Below are 25,558 nucleotides of genomic sequence, written 5' to 3'. Positions count from 1 at the left end.
TATTGGATAACTTTTAATTCTATCCTTCACATGAAATGGATACAATGTATGCATTACATTATTATACTTCAAAGTTAAATGACTTCCAACTCAGTATATACTTTCGTTTCGTCATCCCTTTCTATATGGATTTGTACCAATATACGCCTTTGTTTACGTTTCCGGGGACATGTTACGATATCTGACCATGAACATACACCACTTCAGGTCACTTACGTCAATATAAATATGCAATTTTTAATACAATTCATCCATTCATGTGACATGTAAGGGTGGATTAACAAATTCCTGAGTAAGATAAGGGGTCTGTCGACTGACTACGTCATTTTCTGATGGGTCAGGAATATTTTGCGCATCCAAACCAACAATGGCTACCGAAGACTCACAGTTTTTGGAGAAGATCGACGAGAATTTTCTCCTCTGCCCAATCTGTTCTGAACGGTACAGAAATGCAAAGACGTTACCATGCCAACACAACTTCTGTCAACCATGTCTTGAGGAGATTATGAAGAGATCTAACAACTTGAAGTTATTGTGTTCAATATGTCGTCGAGAACACGCGATTCCTAGGGGCGCGGTAAATCTACCGAACAATTTATTTCTAAATGCATTGGTAGAACAGTTCGAACAACGAGACCATCAGTTAGAGGAGTCGAAGAAGTGTGGAGGTTGTGAAGAGGGCGATATTGAGGTTAGATGTATCGAATGTTCAATGTCCCTGTGTGAAATTTGTGCACGCACACATAAAAAACTTCCTTTAACACGGTCACATCGCCTCATGGCGCTAGACGAATACAAGGCTACAAAGTTCACTGACCCAGTTTTGGTGCAACCGGCACTCAACTGCAGCAAACATCCACACCAACAGTTGAACTTTTTCTGTGATAAATGCGACGAGGCGATATGTCTGGAGTGTACCGTAGTCGACCACCGAATACCTGAACACCAGCATCGGTACTTGAAAGACGCAGCGGAAGAATACACTGCGGATGTTCACAGAATGATGAACGAACTGAAAACGAAAGAGGGCGAGGTAAAAATGAATAAATCCAACTTGCAAGACAGAATGACGTCACTTGATAAATGTGTCGATGTAGAAAAAAGAAAACTGAAGGAACGCGTCGAAATTATTGTCAAGCAAATTAAAGAAACAGAGAAATGTTTTTCTGCGCAGATAAATGCTGAATACGAAGCTAGAAAGACCAACTTACAAGCTGAACTGAAAGAACTAGAACGAACCGAAAATGACATGACATCCACGCAAGAGTATGTTAGTAACATCACACAATATGGTGGCGCTGCACAATTGATGATTGCAAAGAGAGGCATTACATCGCAGATGCAAGAGTTGATGAAGATTGAAACGGAAAGGCCGCCTACATACGATAAGGATATGGAATTCCTACCTTCAAATTGTGACTTTAAAGACACAACAGCAATTGGAGCCTTGCTAGGTGTGGTGGACGCAACACAACCTTCACTGAAAAACTTACCTAAGTATGTAGGACCAGATCAGACTGTATCGGTGTCTGTTGTAACCAAGAGTAAACATGGTTTCCATGTTTACGTTTCCGAGAGAGAGGTAGAAGGTACTTTGATAACACATGATGGAGACAGAACAATGATGCGAGTGGTGGGCAACAAGGATGGGTCAATCACCTTGACAACTGATTCCATAAGGCGAGACAAAGAATGTCAAGTGTCTGTATCAATACGTGGTAAACCAATCCAAGGTGTACCTGTAACAATCAAAGTAGAACCATTGTCTTTCCATGACAAATGCCATGGTATAAATGTGAAACTTTTATATGACAATCGTTCAGCTCATAGGACAACTGGTTATTGTAATGCAATTGTATTTACTCAGAGACCATTGTCTTGTGATGAGGTGATATCACTCCGCCTCAAGGAAAAGATAGACTTATGGAGTAATGATCTTTCAGTTGGTTTTACAAGTACTAATCCAGATGACACTGCCTCCTCATCTTTACCATTAGTGGCGCATCAGTTGCCATCAACCTGGGTTGGCTCACCTAAGGAAGACTATCTAACCCAAAATAATGTGTTGAAATACTGGGTAACAAAAGAAGGAGATGTTGTATATTCAATCAATGGTGAAGTAAAGGGTGTTCTGATGAAAGACATGGATATTACTAAAACACTGTGGGGTGTTATGGATCTATACGGGAAAACAAATCGAGTTGACCTATTGTGAGATGATCAAAACTCCGACCATCATAACTTGGATTTAGCATTGACCATTGAATTTAAACACCATATACACTAGTACTCCAAATTTGACTTCTAAAGGTGGAGGTGATGCTGTTCTACTATACATGAGCAAAACATGACATTTATAATTTTATAAAGAAAAAAATAGGAAAGTTCACTGCAGCTCACCAAGCAATTATTTCTGTGAGACATTACCACCTTCTTACAGCTTAGCGATACCATGCCAGAAAAAGATATTCGCTTGCATGAATCATGCTATAGGGTTGCGAGAGATATTCATTCTCCTATACATCACACAGGATTTTTTTTTAGTACAACTGAACTGAGGTTCAGCTGCAGTAGTAATGGCATTGTAAAATGTATGTATGTATGTATGTATGTATGTATGTATGTATGTATGTATGTATGTATGTAGTGTATGTATGTATGTATGTATGTATGTATGTATATGTGTGGATGGATGTATGTATGTATATATGCATGTATGTATGTATGTATGTATGTATGTATGTATGTATGTATGTATGTATGTATGTATGTGTGTGGATGGATGTATGTATGTATATATGCATGTATGTATGTATGTATGTATGTATGTATGTATGTATGTATGTATGTATGCATTTATATGTGTATAATTAAGAGTGTGTACCTTTGGATTTATATAGGCATCATAAATGAATGCTTGTATGCTTCATACACGTGACTGTCTAGGACAAGCAGTAGGGATGTGTAAACTGTTGATGAATAAAAAATCCATACTAAATATACTTGAATAATCTGGTTGTTCCATCAACACGGTTATATCGTATGGACTGAAAATGTGAATTGCTAATGTACACAGTGACAACTTTGCTGTTGTTAGTGAAGGACATTTATTTTCATACAATGTGTCAATATGCTCTGTTTACTACCAACATTTTCAGGGAACATGACATTACAATCACAGCAGAGAATCCATGTTTTGAAATAATACTGACACCATTTATCTTCAACAACAACAACAACAACAACAACAACAGTCAAGGTATATCTACACAAATGTTTATTCTCAACACCAAATGTCTGTATTCTCAACACCACCATCATAACACTGAAGACTGTTCTTTAATGACACCCTGTTTCTCTGAGAATGAGATTCAAAGTGTATGATTAAATTAATTGAATACTGTATACCATACGATGTGCTCCTCCAAACCTGTTGCTTTATTTAAAACCAAGTTATTAAATCCATACATCAAATCAAATGTACATGCAAACTCATTTTAAAATAAAAAAGGCAACATTATCAAATCATGAATATTCTCGTCATCAAGATAGTATTCCGAGTTAGTAAATCTATAATTCCACAAAAACCTCCCCGTATTGCGAGCTAACTGTGCAGTTCAAGCTCAATAGCGCCCTCAAGTGTCAGCTATTCAAAGAAAAAACTACATACTGTGCATGCGTAATGTACCTCCATGGCTGCAGTCCAACTTCGTCGTAAAACTTTCGAGCGCTGTCGGATTTCACGGAAGGTGGAGCGTAATTTATGACATAAACAAAAAAGGTCGAAAAAAGATTCAAGCACACCACTCAAACGGGCACACAGGAGGGATCGGATAGAACCATGCAATTACTCAATTTTAGCATGATGCAAGGCTTCTTCTGAAAAACCGCACAAAATGATTACAGGGGATACTTTACAGGGGATAAGCGTATAGGTGGAAAGAACATTAATGATATTTAAATAAACACAGTTCTTTCTTTGTGCCATTCCATGTGAGTACTCTATTTGCAGTCTAGTAATTTGATGGCAGCATGACATTTTCTCTTGATCCCCCTCATTCAGGCAGTACATGGTTTGCCCATGGCCATATTGTATTGGCGTTACGTGTCATTTCTTGAGACTCGATAGCTGCAGCTGTAGACACTGGATTACTTGCTGGGGCAGACTTCAAATACTGGTCATGCAAACATGATATACCACTAGCCAATATTCAGCCATTATTTGTTCCACCTATAAGTGAACGTGCTTCCAATTCAGCTGTCTAGATGGTGTGTAGTATTTCCCTCCTGGAAAATGTTCACCATCACGGGCTTCAAGTTTTCCGAATCCACTTTTGCATGCAGCCTTTAAGATATATAGTCTTCAGATATGGATCCCTTCTGACACTTTCATATAACTAGTGTATTCACCCATTTATCACATGTTCTGTTCTGATAACATGTTTACCAGACAACAGATCGTTTCTTAAGCATAGTATTCAGTCATGTCAGGAGGATTCGTCACACACGTATATATATATATATATATATATATATATATATATATATATATATATATATATATATATATATATATATATATATATATATATATATATATATATATGCAGCCATATATATATGGTTATATCGTATATATATATATGCAGCCATATATATATATATATATATATATATATATATATATATATATATATATATATATATATATATATATATATATATATATTACATATGGTAGAGAGAGCTCTGCATAGCCCTATTAGGCTAGGCCTACTACATACCATGCCCTGACTTCATACACGACGTTTTATCCTGATAGTTATCCCACACAGCCTGTTCTAGGTTTTTTTTAATCCTCTGGCCAGAGAGTCCTGTCCTGTCCAGATGATGGAAGAGATGAGACATTAGTTTCTGCAGTCAAAAGCAACAATATACACGAAATGCTTCCATCTCGCTGTATGTGAATTATGAATGAATGAATGAATGAATGAAATTTATTTCACCAGATAACAAAAATAAGCCACACTTTCAAAGAAACATGATACAAATATACAAAATGAATACAAAAGAAATACACAATTGTTATCTGATGTGGACAATGGAAATTGATAAGGGGACGCAGAAAAGTGAAGTGTTATAAAGTACACACACAAAACTAACTAATGTAACTACGTATGTATTGATGTACATTTGTGAGCATTGAGAGCGACTGTGCTTATGAGAAACTCACTGAAAATGCAACATGAAGTGATGATAATGACGGATTCACATCTTTGGCTCTGAATGTGAATCCAAAGAAACTATTCAGTTGATACCTGGCCTAGTCTGTACCTGGCCTGATCTACACCCGGCCAGGCCTGTACCTGTATTATGTACCGACCGTCTACTAGTAATTCAGGCCAGTACAATATTGTTGCGATATTATTCTTTAGCAGCTGTTTCATCTGAAGTCTCGTTGGTGGATTTTCAATTAAATTAATGTAACTATGTAAACCAGTTGTATTTGTGAAATAAATGCTTTCTATTGGTGAACCAGCTCCTACTGTAGAGAATTTTTATTGCACATTGTCCGAGTGCAAGATTATATTCTACAGAGTTAGTGTTTCTGCAAATGTTCATGAATAATGTTATCCGTCTTTTGTCTAATATTTGGCTTGGATTTTTTGGCCACCCACTAGCGAAATTGTAGGTGCATCAGGACATCGGTCTGGAAGATGTTGGAGTTGTTTTAGAACCTTTTGCTGGTATGTCTCTATCGCAGTGATGTCTTTTCTACTGAGTATTTAAACTTCCAGTCCATCAAGGAGTCTTGGGATGATATATATGTTCCAAATACATGCGATGTAGTCCTGCTCCCATTAGTTGGGATAACGTGTTGGGCTATTTGTATATTGTTTGCAATGTCAACCTTGTTTTCTTGATTTATTGTAATGCCAAGATGGTACAGTTGTGTTGGTTTCTGATATAATGTTCTTATTAATTTGTGATGTGGCCTTTTGTACATTGCATGTTTACTCTAGATCTCAGTTGACTATGAGTTGACTTTTTAATGTGTTGATTTTTCTGTCTTTTGTGGTTTACATAAGTTTCTTTGATTTGTACCATGGCATTTAGTGGGAACGTTCTTAGGGGTGTTTAGATTAAGAATTGATCTTGACATGATGATTCCAGCAGTGATATGCAAATCAGGGCTAAAATGTGTCTTTTTGGTCAAAAATCTATAATACCGGAACTACTCAGCAGATTGGGCTGAAATTTAATGGGGATACATCTGGGGATGTGTAGATGAAGGTGCATTCACAACATGATCCCATCAGCAATATGCAAATTTTGATTAAAAACTTGAATGGGGTTGAAACTTGGTGGAGATGTTTCTGGAGGTGTTATTCTGCAGTTATTGTTCAAAACATTTTGACACAACTGGTCCTAGCAACCGTGACCATGCCCTTGGTATCATGTTTGTACAGTGTTTGAAAGACATTGGCTACACTTCAATGTTATATGCATATATGCAAGAAATGGTTTGATTTTTGACATTTGACCTCTAAGGTCATGGTCAAGGTAAATGTGAATCACAGCAGAAAGCCCACCTGTTACGATATGGGTGTAGAGTCTCTATGCTACTGTATAATGTATAGTTCCTGAGTTACTGTACAAATCATGGATCTTTTATGAAAAAAATGGCCGCCACCATGTTGCTAAATACAATATATAATAGCAAAATAAAATGAAGTGTTTGTGCCCCCTATAGCAACTCACCTTTGTGCCAGGTTTCAACAAATCAGCCAGTGCATTACAGAGATACAGCTGTGCATGGACAGACACAGGCACAGATGCAGGCATGCACAGAGCCCATTGTAATAGCCCCTTGTCTGTACCATGTGTATGTATTTGAGCAAACTCTGGGCATTGATTCATCAATACAGTATGGTATATTCCCAGCTTATGTGCACAACAACATAGTGATGGAAAAGTCTTTTGTATGAATTCAAGTGACTGATCATCCAAGAAACACGGTACAATGTATTTACAGGATAAAAGGATAAATATTTTGACTTTTTATTAACAATTCAAATGACTAGCTTAAACATATAATAAGAATACTTCAGGAACCTGACCATACCTTGACAAAAGTAATGCTGTATGAGGAAAGTGTTTTCTAAAGAATCATTTGAAATATCATTATGGCAGTGCATGTATACTTACTATATTTCTATGTTTTTCATGGCCTGACCAACCAACCCTGATATTTCCTCATTTTGGCAATTTAAAAAAACGCCCTCTATGGCAGGATAAGAAAAATTCGCGTCACTGTCCTGAGTGAGCGAACATTTTTTCCATTTATTGCTGATTAGAGAAATTTAATAAAACACATGGTTTAGAAAATTTCCTTCTCACTTTAATTGTCATTTCTAAGACTTAAAGTACAATTCTGAATTGAAATTTGAAGTATCAGCAACATGTACTTATCACTTTTACACCATTTTAAAGGTGTTATATAATGACAAACATAGAATTATTATGGGCACAATTATGGCATTAAAACATCACAAAGTAGTTGCCAATATTCTGTACCAAACAAGGAATTGAACATTCAAAAAAACGTCAATAAATTAAGGTAAAGATACATTTAAATAGGTATAAAAAGATACGACATAAAGTACCCCAAAAAATGGTACCAGCATGCAATTCTGTGATTGGTAAAATATTTACAGATTTTTATACAGTCAACATTATCACTATCACATAAATATATATTAACATTATGTACGTTATATTGAGATGTTTATAATACATGTAAAGTTTCAAATTATGAATAACATGACAAAATATAATGCTGTTGAGTAAGATTAGAAGAGGAAAGTTTTTTTAAGAAAGTAAGAGAGTTTTCTCAAAAGAACCCTTTAAACAGCCTCAACAGTGCTATTATAATACTTAAAAGTTTGCAAATTTTCTGTACCAATAGTACTACAGCAGCAATCAAGGTTTCGGATAATGAAGATTCACACAGACTTACATGTAAACTATTTTTGTTAAGTGTATTTTACATAAGGCCTAAACAAATTGTTTGGTTCCAGTTACCCATCCCCTCCTAGATTTTCATGCCAACCCTTAAGTTTTTTATTACGTATTCAAGTCAATCTTAGTAAGCCGCAACCTCAGTTGCCACAGTCATAGCGCGATCTGGCAAAAGGAATTGAAATAAATATGGTTAGAAAATACATAGCATTTATATAGGTATAAAACCTAAGTCTATCTTAGTAAGCCGAAACCGCAGTTGTCACTGTTGTAACACGATCTTGCAAAAAGAACTTGAATAAATAAGGTTAGAAATATACATGTAGGTATAAAACGCAAGTCTATCTTAGTAAGCCGCAACCTCAGTTGCCACTGTCGTAGCGCGATCTTGCAAAAAGAACTTGAATAAATAAGGTTCGAAAACACATAGCATTCATATAGGTATAAAATGCAAGTCTATCTTATTAAGCCACAACCTCAATTGCCACTGTCGTAGCACGATCTAGCAAAATGAAATTGAATAAATAATACACAGCAATTAACAAGCCTACGGAAACTTCAGTTGTCGTTGTCATAACATAAACTTGCAATATAGAAATTGAATGAATAAGATTAGAAAGTACATAGGTATAAAAAGGTAAGTTGTGACTCTGGGAATGAAACAGTTATGTGAGCATGCAATTCATTCAGTGATGAAATATTTACATACGTGTACACAGGCAGCATAATTAATTCCATAAAGTATATCTATATTTTATCTCATTAATATTGCGATGATTGTAACATAATGGAAATATTTAAATAATGCTGGTTGTTCTGAAGGAGTTGATGAACCATCTAAAGTAAAATCTATTTCATTTCATTCAAAAGTCAAGACAAAAAAATATCTTTGTTACTGTTATTGTTTTTACATTGATATTAAAACCACTTTAGTTCTAGAAGGGGAACGCCCACATGAACTCCAGGAAAGGTATTTCATTATGGGTTCTGGTGAGTCATGTCACAAATGACCAAGATGGGGTCTCCATTGATATGTTGCTGTAAAAAATTAAGTAGTTACACTTAAATATATCTGGCATAAAAACATGAGATCTAGGTATAAGCTTGCCCGTCTCACATTTAAAAATTCAATTTCACAATGTCTGTTGACCTTCACAATTTATAGCTTATATGGTATGTATCATAACTATCATGTACACAGAAAATAATGTAGGCCTTGGAAAACTTCCTAAAAGTGGACATCATCATTGGATGTATACGCAGGGATATGTCAAACTAAGGGTTTCCTCAAGATGAGAACGTAAATTACACTTCAGTATTTTGCAATTGCTCAATATCCCACCTACAATACTCTTAAAGTACACATCTAATTTAAGTAGAGTGCACACCATTGGCCAACGTGTAGGGTTGCCCACAAGGCTTGCGAGCTGACACTTCTAATTGTTATTGCTTCTCTCAATTTCATTGAGATGCACATTTTGAATCAGTTTTACACCTAAAGCCTGATAAAAATGATATCTTTCCAGAAAGTTTCATCTAAACCCACCTATAAAAAGGATAATTATTATATTCTGATAACAAATCAACCAACAAAAAAACAGACAAATGGGAGTGAAAACATAAACTTTAACCAACTGGTTGACAGGGTTAAAATCGATGACTATATTCTGCCAGTGCAGAAGTTATTTACAGAAATTTAAAATATTTCAGAAGTGAAAATATATAAGTTAGGTCATTAAATCTTAATTGTAAATTGACATGCAAGAAAAGTTAACTCACTCAGAGAGAGAGTATCTGTTTTTGATTTGAGCTCAATCCTAATAAAGAAAAACTTGTATAGAGTATCAATCTGATTCAAATCTGATATTTATTATTCAGAGGTAATGGTAGTAAAATCATATATAGGTAAAAGGCTCAAATCCTTTCGTAAATGTCTCCTTGAAGGACACACTCACTCTCGGAAGAACAATACTGAAAACAAAAGACATTATATGAAGGAAATAGCAGTAAATAAAGCATTTGAGCCACATCCCTACATCAGATTTTAATCAGTGGTTTAGAAGTTTAACAGTTGTTGGATTTGAACTAACTATAGGCTAGACTCCAGGCTTGTAGTTCATTTGGGATATAACCTATTGCAGCTCACACCTAACATGCTGCTAACAATATGTTACTTCAATGAAACATTTGCCAGAAAAGGCATACAGGGTTTTAAATCTATATACCAACTGTGACAAATAAACTACAAGCCTGTCGTATAGGCTAAATGTATTACATTTGCTGCAAGTGATTGAATTGTGGTAATTGTAAATGTACATGCAATCAAGACAAAAAAGTAAACATAGTACATGTAGACAATGAACAACTCAAGCAGCAACAAAGTTAATATGATTTTGAACAACTTGTAGTTTTGTCAAAAATAGCTAAAGGAATCTTAAAGTGGCCATTAGACTGTCAACAGTCGATCATGCCTTCTTTGCCACATTTTATCTAACACTAAAGTCGTCACCTCACTCCGATCCGGAGCAATACTATAACTGAGTACTGATAGCAACGAGTGCTGGAGGCACAAGCAAGTCGCTCGTGTGACTGTCGACAGTCTATTAAAGTGACCATATGAACGACAAATTAGAGACTGTTTAGTTTGGATTTTGAATTCATATAGCAACTTTACCATTTTCGCTAACTTGACAAAAAAAGTGAAACAACATCAAACAAGTTCATACTTGTACATGCAACTCAATAAATTGCAAAAAGCTAAGAAGTATGTAAACAGTTTGATATTGTTCATACAATAACAAATATTTTGCCAACTTAAAATTTTTTTTTTTTTTTTGCAATTTATTGAATTACAAAGACTTTGACCAAAAACTTTGTAAATACTATTTCACATAGTTTTTAAAGTAGAACACAGTAGAATCTTTTTATTAATTCAAAATCCAAAATAAATATTACAAGTTTAATAAATTACTGGCACAATATATTCTAGTCTGGATGCCAACATGGTTTTCAACTAAACCACGTCTGGTCAAAGTCCCTCAATCAGCACAAAAAGTTGTTCATCCAATCAGTGAACCCCAACTGCCAGTGATGTAAACAGTGTGTAAGTAGCATCCTGAGCTGACAAATATACCATATTTGGACATTACATAACTCCCCCAATAAACACTAACTTTATGATGGACTGTGTTATTGGTTAGAATTTTGTGATTGATTAACAAAGACATGATGTTAATGACTGTGTGGGTGGCTGTGGATGACTTTTAAATTGCATCCCAGGACTTCTACAAAGTTCTAGAGTAGTGACTTTGACTATACTGTGAGTTGAGGTGTAAATGTTAACGAATACTGTATAGGACCTAGATTTAAATATATCCTTAAATAGAACTGGATACTGTATAGTACTATAATATGGATCTATTTATTTTGGTGCACACAAATTTCAGCTGAAATACAATTTTTCACATTGTGGTTCCACCTTTTAGGTCAAGTGTAATTATAGGCACATCACTTTAACATGTCAAAGTATTGATTCACACTGAGTAAATCTGAGTTTATTACAAGTAGTTACTCAGAATTTCTCTGTGAAAGTGATTCTGTCTTGTTGATTTATTTTGGTGCAAAATTTGTGAGCTAAAATAAGTTAACATCCATACTACTATTACTAGCTAGGTTCACAGTGGTATAATGTCACCCGTATATATATGTTTAGTAGTAAATGAGTAAACAAACAGTTTGAATCTTAGACTACCTTTGCACCTCTGTGGCTTTTTCACTTAGTTTGCGTTAAAATGGAGCCATGTATGTTAAAAAGTTACAATATATAATTTACCTAAAATGACCCTGATAAAATGGCCTTGACTTTTGTACATTATAACTACTAGTACTCTTGATCAGAGAAATAGATGAGTTGCCTGTTCCAAGATGCATTGCACATGTCCTCAGACGTGCAGTGCCAAGTACTCAGTGCACATAAGAGGTGAATGAGGAGTTGGGTTGAGTGGTGACGTTTACCACATGCTACTCTGGAGGATGGTTGTCTCCTGACCATACCCTGGGTCTACCGGTATCTGTAAATTCCTTCTTTATCATCGACGGTTTTTTGTTCTAAATTTGTTCTATAAAATGAATTAACTAGCAATTAAAGAGATCAACATGTCTTTCCATCATTTTACAATGAAAATATTATTTCAAATGTAATAAAGATAACATAAGCCTGAATATAACAACAAAAGTGTTGTCCAACAAAATGCATCTTGGAACCGGAAAACTGACAATTAATAATGTATTTTTGAGACATAATAACAACCAAAAACCCCAAAGCCAGCTGAGCAGATCATATACACTGTGGTTGAACCTGTGTAATGAACTAGGAATCCAAATAAAATAGCAGAAATTGTCTCTGACAAGAAAAAGGCACTATCCAGCATAGCCACATCGGCTCCTTTGCCGTGTAAATGTCTTGACTCTATTGGTAAATCAGCATAATATTTCTGAAAGAAATGTAAAAGAAACAGCAAAATTAAAGGTTTTGATTTGTTATATTTCTAGTAATGTAGTATGTACTGCTTTGCCCATTAAGTCAACAGTAATTGTTTACTGCATTGAAGAATACTTGTACAAAAATAAATTCCAAGGTATTGATTATAAAACAGTTGCTTTTTACATGACTATGAAAATGGTTACTTATTGTCATTATCATCTAATGATATCAGTTAAATGGAAATTGCACACTAAAGAACATGAGAATTTATATTGAAATGGGCAGTAAGATTCAACAGAATCCCCCTGACATGTGAGTGCAAGTGTGGCAAACTCTGGGCATTTGCACAACTGATTGCGGTGTTCATTTGCAGCTATGCTTTCATGAATGAAATGATCAAGTGTAAATGTAACTAGCATTGGTATATTAAAGTACTTTGATCATCCCACTTGTACTTCCATGTCATAGAGTTCTCTTGTGAGTATGTATCTTTGATATCCAAAACTCCAAATTTCACAGAAGCAAGCCTTCATAGAAGACATAACCCTTAACTTATAAAATGTGGCTGACTCAGTTAAATAAAGCATTGTGCACATAGCCTACATACATGTACATATAGTATGCTATCTTTGTGCCAAGTTTGGTTGAAATAGGGGTGATGCATATCAAGTAAATGAATGTGTACTGACATGCACATGGATGGAGTGCAAACCAAGCTAATCTTGGTAAGCTGAAAACTTGATTGCCACTGTAGTGTCTGAACCCTATTGTAAGTTAGGTGTGTTTGGACATCTATGAAATATTCAAACAGCAATATGTACATGTAGTTATTAATATTGTCATCAATCAATCGTTACAAACAAATTTCTAAATAAACATATGGTTTTCCATATTTAGTGTTGAGTGTAATTATTTGCTAAAATACCACCCACATGCAAAATTTGCATATTATCAGAACATTTGTTCATAAAACAACATTTAAAGCAGCACATATTGAGTTTTATATGTTTTTTTACTTAAATGAAAATAGTAAATAAAATGGTCCACGTTTGTATAATGTTAATTAATGTCAATGCATGTCTTTAATGACATACAATTGTCTTCTGGCTCTGCCGGCATTGTTAGAACTATAGGGATTTCCTTAGCATATTTTGATATATATGATAATTTACCTCATAGGATTGTTTTTGAGAGTTAAAATATCCCGGCAGTGTGCCTTCTAACGATAGATCAATTTTGTTGTTGTGAGTCAAAATGAGAAAAAACTGGGATTTCTTGTGAGTCACCACATAGTAAATTAAGAGATAGGGGAACACTAAATTTTTGGTGCATGCACTAGAAGTTGTGTGCGTCAGTGGCACATCAAATTGGCTTTGAGTACACACGTTATATCTACATACCGAGTGAGTTTAAGTCATTTGTAAGTGGTGGCTAAATATGCTTCATTAAGAAGAATACTGCACGTACCTTTTAAATTTAAATAAATATGTACTAAAAACTGCCAAAATATGTATAAATTTAGCTTGTGGTCATTTAATATCTGACACTGTGACACGTTGACAGGTGTATGTTGTATTAATCAATCAATAACCTTTCAATCAGTAAATCATTGACAAACACTTATTGTCAGAAGTTATAATAACAGCAAAAGAAAAGCTTTGTGACAAGTAAAGCAAGTGCCAACTAGTTTTCATTGTTTGTGATCATTGTTACGTTCCATGTTTTAACCCAATTATACTGAAGTACAAAACAAACAATACCAGTCTAGTCATACACCATGTAGCAACAACTACATATTTTACGAAGTATTCTTAAAACAAACAATTGCAACAGGGGGGTATATAAAGCATTGTGGGTAATCTATAGCAAATGCAGAAATTCAAACTGCCATACACAGCATAATCACAAAGGGAACCAATAACGTTGATGTCATTTGGAGGGCGAGGGTTAAAAAAACATAACTTATGAAACACTGGTAAGATCAATTGTGAATTGGAATGTATTTCCTTTTGATCTCTGCTAAACCAATGACGTAGACACAAGTTGTGACCTATGTATGATGATGGTGAGGGCATAAACCCATAATTCAAGTTATGAAACATTGGTAAAGATTAATCGCGACTTGGAATGTGTTTCCTTTTGAACAAAGCAGAACCACTAACATAAACACAAGTTGTTGTGACATCGCATAGTAGGGTTATAAAACCCATATTTTTTGTTCAAATGCCCTCAACCAGGCTTGTGTATGTGTGTGTGTGTGTGTGTGTGGTATAATGTGCTATTGTCGAATGGTTTCTTAGGCTAAGAGGAAAGACTGACTTACCGGAATATTTTCATGATACATTGTCAGTAATGTGTAAGGTAATGCCGTGACAGTAGCATAAGCACAACCAGTAACTGCCGCTAACCATAGCACCATTGTAAGGTTCCTAGTGAAAACAATGAGTCCTATTGCCAGGGTAAATGTAATAATACCAAACATGTATGTTCGTCTGGTGCCTATCGTACTCACTAATGCCTCTAGGCATGCTGAATATATAGCTGCTGTGATACCATGGAGCAACAAACCCCAACTTCCCATCCGAACTCCTAAATCAGAAAAAAAAGCATATGACAGGAAAGACGAGTTACTATGTTAATAAAAAATGCATGTAGGTAAATCAAATCATTAAATGAAATATCACACTTTCATTACAAAATTAATTTTGACATGGCACTGATATATTGTGGAAAGCCCAAACTCTCAAAATATTAATGAGACGCATAAATATACAACAAAAGATCATATGGTATATGCGACATGTACAGACATTTCAGAATAATTAAACAAATGCTTATACGGAAACTGTAATTGAAAACACACAGGCCATATGCACATTCATCAGCCCGTATTTCCAATTCATTCTTCTCATATTTAAAGTAGAACAATATATAGACTCAAAATGCACTGTTTATACAATGTACACTATGTGTATAAACATTAAAAAATTGCCTACGTGTAAAAGGGAACTTATTACTTGACTTGTCATGGTTTTTTAATATCAACATAATTTGTGCATAGATAACCAAACATGTAGTGACAAATAAACTGAATCAGATGTCAAATTGAGAAAGGTAACAAAATAAATAATTTCATGGTGTACATTACAATTTTGACAGCAATGGTACCGATGTATGGAGAAAAGAGACTGCAAAGTATCAAACTAGGTAACATCAAGAGTAAGTCGTTTTACGTTAGGGGAGGTGTCATAATTATGTAAAGAAAATGAACACTGCAACCCCCTGACACCTCTGCTCGACAACTAAAGCTTTGAATATTATTAAAAGGAAAAGTCCAGCTAACTACACAGAGGCTTTCCAGCCATTTATTTAATCTTGAATTAAACATTTTACCTTACCTAATCACAGTTCATAAATTTATGTAGGTATCTTACATGTATAAACACAATCTGATTAAAATCTGATGTCGTGAAAGTGGCTATAGATGTCTTTATTTACCTCTATTGCCATCGCTTTGTGTCATATGATCACCCAGAACAAAACAAAATACACAAAGCGATGGAAATAGAGGCGAAGTAAATAAAGACATCTAGCCAGTTTCTCCACTTCAGATCTTAATCAGACTGGTATAAACATTGACCAGTGTGTTTGGGGACAAAATATTATTCGATTGATTTGTGATTAAATGAAAAATTAGAAAATTCTTAACATTTAGAACTGTACATTATGGCTCTTATACAGTACACACAATATTAGACTAAGTTTAAAAGTATAAATTACTATAAGTATAAACACCTACACATGTAACTGTCAAGTAGTTCATATTGTGTATGTCAGAGGGTAGGCATTACTACTATTTCTCAATGTCATTCTGAAAATATGGACAAATCTAGATAATATATAGTGCATAAAATGTAGCTGAATGAAATATAGTGCATACCTTATCTCCATGGCAATGATTCATCTACCTGGCATACATGTATATAATTGTAACATAAGGTCTATGATATGTTCTAAGGCCTAATAAAAATAATTTATTTGGTTCCGGTTACCCGGCCCCACCTAGTTTTTTCATGCCACTCCTAAACTTTTTTTTTATGTGTTCAAGAAAAAATAATAAAATCAGGAAATTTGTGAACTCTCGCAAGAAATAGTGGATGTGGAAACTGACATCAACTTAAAAAGACAATATGAAACTGTTCTTCCAATCTGTAATGGTTGTACATCTGATGGGGAAAAAACCAATAACACAGAGCCCATATGGAAAGCAACAGAAAACTACCTGAACTAGACACTCACATATGAAAAATATATATATATATAAAAATAAAAAATAAAAAATCTGCCTACCCCCACCTATTCTAAAATTGAGTGTAATCGGAACAATACAATTGTTTTTGTTTGGCCCAACAGTACAGTGTACTTCAAATCTCCAACATCTACATGTCTGCTTGAATTAATGAGGGTCAAAGGTCAACTTTGGAGTGGGCTTAAACTCTAGCTGTGAAAACTGCTTGTTTTGCAGAGCTACATGTTAATTAGTTAGTTCAGAACAAAAGAAGGAGCTCGTGTAAGATAAACACTAATGTGATGACCCAGGATTGAAACATAGCCCTTTAACAGTCAGAAGAGGGTACACAATGGAATTGATATAGACATTTATTATTTCTCATCATTCACTTGATGAATTGTAACTTAAAGAGTGTCACTTTATTTTCATTCAGTGTATGTGTTTCAGAGGAAAGACTTTTTAATATCATAAGTGAAAACAAGCCTGACAAAGTCACATATATATTCGTTATCAGATATGGTACATACTTGTATGTACACAAAAGGAGTTCTCTCATCTCCCAGATACTTGCCCACATTATGTTATAAGAATATTCATTGTACATCTGATTAAAATCTAATGTAATGAATACAGCTTGATTTCTTTATTTACCACCATTTCCTTTGTGTAGGGTTGTTCATTTTCTATTTTTTTCTGGGATTGTTCGCCACTTTCTCATCCAGAACAACACAATTGAAAACAAACGACACTAAACGTAGGAAACAGAGGGAAAGAAAGAAATTGAGCCATATTGACCACATCAGATTTTAATCAGATTGAAAGATACTGTACTTTCATGACAATACCTGCAATATGTTACTAACAGTCACTAGACTGATTCTGTACACACACACACACACACACAGAGCGCCCTCATCTCCCAAATACTTACCCATGTCATAAAGTCACTCCACAGATCCTGTATGCACACACATTTATATCTGTATGCAAAAGAGCGCCCTCATCTCCAAAATACTTACCGATGTCATAAAGTCACTACACAGATTCTGTACACACGCACGCACACATACACACACACATCTGTGTGCAAAAAAGAGCGCCCTCATCTCCCAAATACTTACCCACATCATAAAGATACTGAATATGTGATGCAGCTGTAGCATCTGGACTTCCTCTGTAAATAGCCGTAGCAACAAAGTCAGTAAAGAACAGTTTAAATCCCATGACAGCTGTGGTTGTTACAAAATGGGCAACCCATAGTCTTGCTAACACATGTGGCATGGTTACTACACTTTGATAAAGCTCTTGTATGTTACGCACCGCAGAGGCCGGTAGTATACGTACAGCTAATTTAACTAATAAGTTACAGTGAGTGATTCGTGTCCTCGTTTTCACCAAGTTATGAAGCAGGTTGGTACTCTGTAAGTTATTTGCATACATAACGGGTCCGTCTGAAATCAGAACATGAAATGGTACGTCACCATTCAAAGACGGTGTTTTTGTATTATTCAAATTATCAATTGTGCTTTTTTGTAGATATTTGTCTATTCTCTCTGTCAGTTCTTTCATATCTTTAGTCCTCAAGACATTATCGCTAGTGATTGGATTCTTAATGACATTTGTTCTCTTGGCTGGAGTATCATTGGCAAGGATGAGAGAAACCACAGCAGCAGTTCCAAAAATAATTAAAAGGATAGCAAACACGGCTTTTTCATCTTTATCAAAAAACGTCCCCCAACGCGTTTGTTTCCAATCAATAGACGTCAGCCAGTAACCAATGCAGCCTCCGATACTAGTCATGAATGAGAATACAGTAAAGCTTCTATTGTGCTGATGGGGATTAGTACAGGAATCTGACAGCAAAGCTTCAAAAGGCGTGTAGCAAGCTTGAGTACAAAAATCAAGAATAATGACAGCAATAGCCAGATTTATCATCCCGATTGAAGAGCCGTATGGTATGATAATTAACGTGATGATAGTTCCGATAGACAGGTAGAAAATAAACGGACGTCTTCTCCCATAACGACTTGTGCAGCGGTCACTGATGACACCAAGAAATGGTACAATGATAAGTGCAAGGATTGGTCCGAGTCCCATCACCAAACTCATAGAGCCTTCGGAGAAACCAGCTTTCAATAACATCGGTGGTATATAGCTGAACGCTGCAGACGTACATAGCTCTAAGCCGCAGGTTATCGCATTTAGGGATAATAAATAGGACAATCGGAATTGGTGTCCTAGATCCATGGATGGGGTGGGAGAGAGTATACTGAGAGACTCCGCTGCTGGCATATTGACAGCTTACTTACAGCAATCTGACAGTACAAATCCTTACCAGCTGACACAGACAGCAAACATTTTAATACATTAGCATGGTTTGTTCCACCAATCACTCGACGGCCATCTGTACAAATCAGATCATGTGACCACCTTTCAACATCCCCTCTTCAAAATGCCGCTTAATCCTACGGAAATAACAAAGAAAACAAGAAATATTGACATAAATACCGGATATTTTAATTCACACACACACATTATAAATTATTCAAATTTTCAATTTACCAGACACGATTGCATGATTCATGGTTTATCTAGAAATAAATTTTTTTTAAATATAATTTTAGGAACTAATAGTTTTAGAAATGTTCAGTATGACCATTACAAGTATTTACAAATCAAAATATTTTAAACAATTATTTAATTACCAATAAATCAGTTATTAGTTCAGAATTATTTTATCTAAAAAAAAATTATTAATAAGTCAAACGAATTTTTGAAGATTGGGAAATGTTTAAATTATAAGACAATTTTTTAAATTTGAATACATTTCCTTGAAAATAAGATAAAAAAATAAAAAATTATATTGATTTAAATATTATGACTACTAGATATTTAAGATTGAGTAAAATATTCAAGAACCATTTTAATGGATGAAATCAATAGAAACCTACAGATTTTAAGAGATGGCTCATTTTAGGAAATGCTTAACAATTGCAGAAATTAACTTACATGTAAAAGTCAACAAAAATTCCTGGGTATTTTTCATCACTTTCATTTCCAAATACATAAATTATAATTTTACCATGTACTATCACTTGTCTAAAACCCAGCATCCACTGGCAAAACTCATACTGTATTGTATACAACGTAAGCTGCTGTGATACTGTAGTCTAATAAATAAAAATGACGTCATTTTATTCATAGAATGTGCGACTACAGTATCACAGCAGTAAATACGGTGGCAATTTTGTCAGTGACAGTGAAAGGTAAAATATATAAAAGTAAGGTTTTATTTGGAAACAAAAATGATGAAGAATACTTACAAGTTGCAGACTATTATTTTATTTTTGATTTTTAATTTGTAAAACATGGCTTCCTACTTGAAAAATCAAAGTGAAACAACAAAGTGAAACAAGTGAAACTCGATACTTTGCAAAATGCTAAAAAAATTGTATAAAAGGTTTGTGTACAATAACAAAGATTTCACACATTTTGTCGTGTTAGTGTTATAAGGTCATATCTGCTATGCAATTGTATAGGCGGATACAACCTTACTGCACTGACGCAACGATTTATTAATCTTTTGCAGTTTACTGTGTTACAAGCAAGGACTTGGCTTATGACTAAATTGTTTATCATTGATTTTTCAAGTAGAAAGCCATGATAACTGTTAAACATTTTTTTATATGAATAAAAATCCAAAATAAATCCCCAATCCTCAGTCATATGGCCACTTTAAGATACAATTACAGATTAAAGATAATCCAAAATTGCTTTGATTCATATAGAATGAGAAATAGTAGACGTATGAAATTCATAACATATTTCTATCACATTAGATGCATTATTTACACTGTAACTTGATAATATCATCTACCGTATATTTATAAATAGCTCAGTGCTGCAGGGGTGAGGTTGAAAATCAAGGCCCACACATACATTTTTTGTAACTCGGATTCACATGTGATTCAGAAATCACTGTTTTTTTTCAGAAATCATACAATGATTATAAAATTAATGTTGTTTGTTGAATTTTACATTCATAATTCTTATTTAGTAACTTAAGTTTAAATATCAAATTTGAAATCAATTAAATTTAGTATTTAGAATTTAAGAATGTAAATTAATTTAGAAGATATTTAGTATTATTTTTTCATTTACTTTTTTTGAGATTAAATGTCTCATTTGTTAAATGTAGCGTAGACGAATACTAATTTACTGCAGCAGCATATCAAATAGCTTGGTAAAGGGGGTTTAACCAAATCCGATCTGACACTGAGAGAATATATCACACATGAATGCAACGGTACATACATGTAATATTATGAAATACAAGCTGTTTGATTTTTAGCATTTTTGATAAATGTCATTTCAACCTGTTCACTGCAAAGATGAAGAGATCTGTTTTTTAATAGACACTGGAAAAGATATACATATGTAATATTTTTTGTATGTATGTAAAGCACGAAGTGGTAGATTTATGGTGTACACAAATCTACAAAAATTTGTTTGACCAAATTTTGTATTTTTGGACTGCAATTTAAAAAGTTATAAATTTAGATAAATCTATAATATAATAACTTGTTTATATTGTTTTTTGCATAAATTACATAATACAACGTGTACAGGTATGAACATGTGAACAATTGATATATTCTACCGTCCTTTTGAAAGTGCAACTGTAGAGAACAAGTTGTGAGCACATATGCAAATATCCCTAGTATGCCATACAAATCTACTATTATTTACACACCATGAAGTTATATCATATTACAAATGTACTACATTTGTTGGTACATTTTACATGTAACTTTTTCAGAAATCAAAGTACTACGTAAAATTGTACCAAGAATGTTATTAATACTCTTCAATACTCTTAAAGATATATAATATTACATTTAAATACCTTGTCCTCACCAACATTATGGAAGATTTCTAGTGTTTTATTTTTATCAAATTTCTCCTTCTGTGATCACGCGCATGTACCCAAACATAATGCAAAAATAGTTGTGATTTTGATACACCATTTAATTTAAAAAAGATTGTTATCTATAGTTTTACTTTGATTTGTTCACTATATAGTACTGTAAATCTAGATATTTTTGCTATTTTATAATCTTCAGCTACATGCAAATTGTAGTTGTCATTTAGACTCATTTTCACCAAATGAGACTGGTACATACAACTTGAGAAGGCATTTTACTAATTACCCGACTGGTACATTGAGTTCATATAAAAGAAGGCATTTTAGTCATTACTTACATGTACATATGTATATTTGCATTTTTTGTTTTCCAGAGAAATAAGTAAAAATAAGTCTCTAGCGAAAATGTTGTGATGTATTGGTTTCATGACTACAAAATGCTGTCATCATGCAGGGGTTTCATGAAGTCCTACAAAATGATGTCATCATGCAGGGGTTTCATGAAGTCCTACACAATGCAGTGACACTCAAAATTCTGTGCCACGGCAAGTAGGGGGTTTAAGACGCAGTGCCTTCGTGACTAGCAAATGTTGTGACGCAATGTTTTCACGACTGCAAAATGCTGTCATGTAGGGATTTCACAAGATGTTTTGACAAACGTGTTACACATACGTACAATGTAGATTTAAAAAAACAATCCCATAATCCTTTAGGTTTCCAAAGTCCATAAATGCAAACTATACATTATATTTGCAAGCAAGGATTGCAGGACTCCATTTGTTGTTATACAGTACTTATAACTCCTACTGAGCTCACATTATGCTATCAAAAAAAATATTTCATAAGTAACTTTTGTCACCCCAGGATTTACAAAAAAAATGTAGTATGCATTCAGTATCTCATTCACAGCTGTTACAATGTAAGTTGTATGCACACCCAATTTTATAGTGCTCACTATGTGTAGTGGCTTACACGTACGTCACATGTTGTCAAGTGCTGTCAAAGTATTCATTAATAGTCACAAGCTCTGTTTAAGTGCACACAATTTGTAGGCCTTCTACTTCAAGTCACAGTGTTGCTGACCCCTTACAATGTAGTACATGTACAATGTACATTGAGTGTAATGTTTTCCTGTATGTACATGAACTTCAGGATCGAACAAATCATTTTGTGAACTGGTGGTCCCCGGACCAGTGCCTTAAAAAAAATCCAGTGGTCCTGCTGAAAGAATTAGTGGTCCAAGGTCCCACTAATGTGAAACATTAAATCTTACATATTAATCTGTACATTCAGACGACTTTATACATAGTTATTAACAGTAAGGTCCTGGTCTGACAGACCAGACAAGGTAAAAGTTGTGTGGTCTGCCCCAAAAAATTGCTAGTCCCGGACCCAGGACCAGTGGATTTGTTCACCCCTGAACTTATATACAAATTTAGGACAGCAAATGCTGGGTGATACAGCATGTACCAGTGTTTTTGCTAAAGTTTGGGAACCCCGGTAACAGAAAGGGGGAAAGAGGTAAAACTGGTAGTGCTTCCCATGCAATGTATCATAGTTTAGGTGGGGAACCCCGGTAAAATGATGTGGGAACCCCGGTAGATTTTACCTACTTACCGCCCTTAAATAAAACACTGATGTACTGTGTGTGAGTTCACATGTGATGTACAAACCATTCAGGACGCAACTACATGTTGTATGTAAATTATTCCACATCAACCTGCTGCTGTTACAGAGTTAGCACTAGGATTTCAAATACAACAGCCCTGTACTTCACCTTTGTGGTGAAAATCCTCAAATTTTCATTAGCCACAAACAAGTTTTAACAGCCGCAGTACACTTTCAATAAATATTTAATTACTCATAGTGTATATTTTGAAAGGATATTTCTTGAAATATCAGAAATATTAGGGACAATTGCACAATGCACAACCTCAAGAAGTAAACTTTGTTCAATAGAAGTGTGAAAATGAAGTCAAGCAATCACACTTACACCAAACCCCTCCCCCACAAATGACCAAAGTTTGTTTATTCAGCTTGTGTCACACTGTGACAGTGTGGCATGGTGCGATCAACCCTTATAAGATGTATGTTAGATAGCATGCCAAATACATGTGGGTAATATATCATAAGTATTTTGATGTTTGTTCACATTACACTTACACAGTAGTACAATGTAACTTCCGTACAGGTACTGAAAATATTGTTTACACACAAGGAAGTTAGAATACTATATGATTTATCGTGACCACAAACAAACTGTGTGACACATACATGTACATTTTGTATAGATGTATGTAACTTTGATAATTAATTAATCAATCAATCAATCAGTCAGTGAATTTATAACGCGCCAGTTTCCACTACAATGTAGAATTCAGAGACGCTGTACAGTTAGCGCCAGTTTCCACTACAATGTAGAATTCAGAGACGCTGTACAGTTAGAATGCTCTGGAGAATATATATATGTCTTTAAATTCTTTTTGAAGGCATTAGCTGTTGGCTTTTGACGTATTTTCAGTGGCAGTGCATTCCATAGATGGGGTGCAGCACATGAGAATCAAGGTGTCAGTCTACTTTAGTTAGACATTACACATACTACACTACAGCATGTACATGTAAGTGTAGAAAGTATGCATGCCCCCCTCCCCCCTCTCTCTCTCTCTCTCTCTCTCTCTCTCTCTCTCTCTCTCTCTCTCTCTCTCTCTCTCTCTCTCTCTCTCTCTCTCTCTCATATTAAACTTCTGCTGTTGGTAATACAAGCAGAACGTTGTGCTAGATAAACCAGTTGATTATACAGTGGAGGGTGAGATTGAAGACAACAAGCCCATATAAATACAAAATGTAGTTTCTAGACTAAGTAACAGACAAACTAAAACTATTGCTGAGAGAGAGAGAGAGAGAGAGAGAGAGAGAGAGAGAGAGAGAGAGAGAGAGAGAGAGAGAGAGAGAGAGAGAGAGAGAGAAGAGAGAGAGAGAGAGAGAGAGAGAGAGAGAGAGAGAGAGAGAGAGAGAGAGAGAGAGAGAGAGAGAGAGAGAGAGAGAGAGAGAGAGAGCAGCAATCGTGTCTGTGTTATTTTTGTAATTAATTTTTTTTTTAGTGGTCTTGGTGGTTTGTACTATTGTATAAGTAGTCACTGTGGAGCCGGAAATTACCGAAACAGAGAAAGCTAATCATAATTACTGCATCAATTATTTATTTACAATTTTATGATCAGAACTTAATTAAAATAATTCAATCTATTCACCAAATAACTCACTCAATTTCCGCACTAACTTTGAACAAATACTGACAGTTGATATTACTCGTCCATGTACAAATGTACTCTGGGCTAATGTACTAGCACTTTGTCATTTTGCTGGCTGTGGCACTTGTGGCTTTCGGGATTATTGAAACAAAGTAACAATTAATTAAACAAAAATAAACAAACACAAAATACAAGATATATATCGTTCGTACTATAAGAGACTCGTTCGCTTGGCAGTGACAAGTGTCAGTTTATAAAATGTGTAGTATTCACTGAGTTACGGTCTGAAACACGGCGTTGTGCCCTACCTTGTTTACGCTGTATACGGCTGGGCCTCTCCGTCTCTTATACTACCGCAGACACTACTGTTTTGACGGCAGCGTGAGTACGTGGCATACTGGATCAGTTACCGGTTATGATCGGGTTGACAGACAAATATTTAACCCTATTTGTTTACAGCAGCTATTCACAACTTTTATTCGCTTTTGACGTCAGGAGTCGCTGGATGTGCTCCGCTTTCCTTATGTTATTGATTTATTTCAATATGGCATTCCATTATTTATTTTGTATCCATTTTCTAACGTTTTACA

The 25,558-nt window shown here is 34.8% G+C and overlaps 2 protein-coding genes across 2 annotated transcripts; one reads left to right on the top strand and one right to left on the bottom strand.

The window, feature by feature from the left end:
• The first annotated feature begins 367 nt into the window (after positions 1 to 367).
• LOC144448671 (E3 ubiquitin-protein ligase TRIM45-like) lies at positions 368 to 2,573 on the top strand. Its single transcript, XM_078138949.1, has one exon. It carries the CDS (start codon positions 368 to 370, stop codon positions 2,213 to 2,215), a length of 1,848 nt encoding a protein of 615 aa, XP_077995075.1. The 3' UTR covers positions 2,216 to 2,573.
• A 4,491-nt stretch (positions 2,574 to 7,064) lies between these two features.
• On the bottom strand, positions 7,065 to 25,444 carry LOC144448015 (solute carrier family 45 member 3-like). Its single transcript, XM_078138161.1, has 4 exons — positions 25,277 to 25,444; positions 17,918 to 19,261; positions 14,829 to 15,094; positions 7,065 to 12,515 (listed from the first exon to the last, which is right to left on the bottom strand). Exons 2-4 carry the CDS (start codon positions 19,086 to 19,088, stop codon positions 12,300 to 12,302), a joined length of 1,653 nt encoding a protein of 550 aa, XP_077994287.1. The 5' UTR covers positions 19,089 to 19,261; positions 25,277 to 25,444; the 3' UTR covers positions 7,065 to 12,299.
• Positions 25,445 to 25,558: the final 114 nt, after the last annotated feature.

The sequence above is a fragment of the Glandiceps talaboti genome, chromosome 17, assembly GCF_964340395.1.
Source record: "Glandiceps talaboti chromosome 17, keGlaTala1.1, whole genome shotgun sequence".
Lineage (NCBI taxonomy): Eukaryota > Metazoa > Hemichordata > Enteropneusta > Spengelidae > Glandiceps > Glandiceps talaboti.
Note: the sequence above shows the minus strand (reverse complement) of the source record. Positions and strands in the feature narration are given on the sequence as shown.

What these genes read in the sequence shown, in the direction of transcription:
- LOC144448671 (XM_078138949.1), top strand. Translation starts at nt 368, where the DNA reads ATGGCTACCGAAGACTCACAGTTTTTGGAGAAGATCGACGAGAATTTT.
- LOC144448015 (XM_078138161.1), bottom strand. Translation starts at nt 19,088, where the DNA reads ATGCCAGCAGCGGAGTCTCTCAGTATACTCTCTCCCACCCCATCCATG. An exon ending in TCAGTATCTTTATGATGTGG is followed by an intron (nt 15,095 to 17,917) that starts GTAAGTATTTGG and finishes TTTCTGATTTAG; the next exon opens with GAGTTCGGATGGGAAGTTGG. An exon ending in TGTATCATGAAAATATTCCG is followed by an intron (nt 12,516 to 14,828) that starts GTAAGTCAGTCT and finishes CATTTCTTTCAG; the next exon opens with AAATATTATGCTGATTTACC.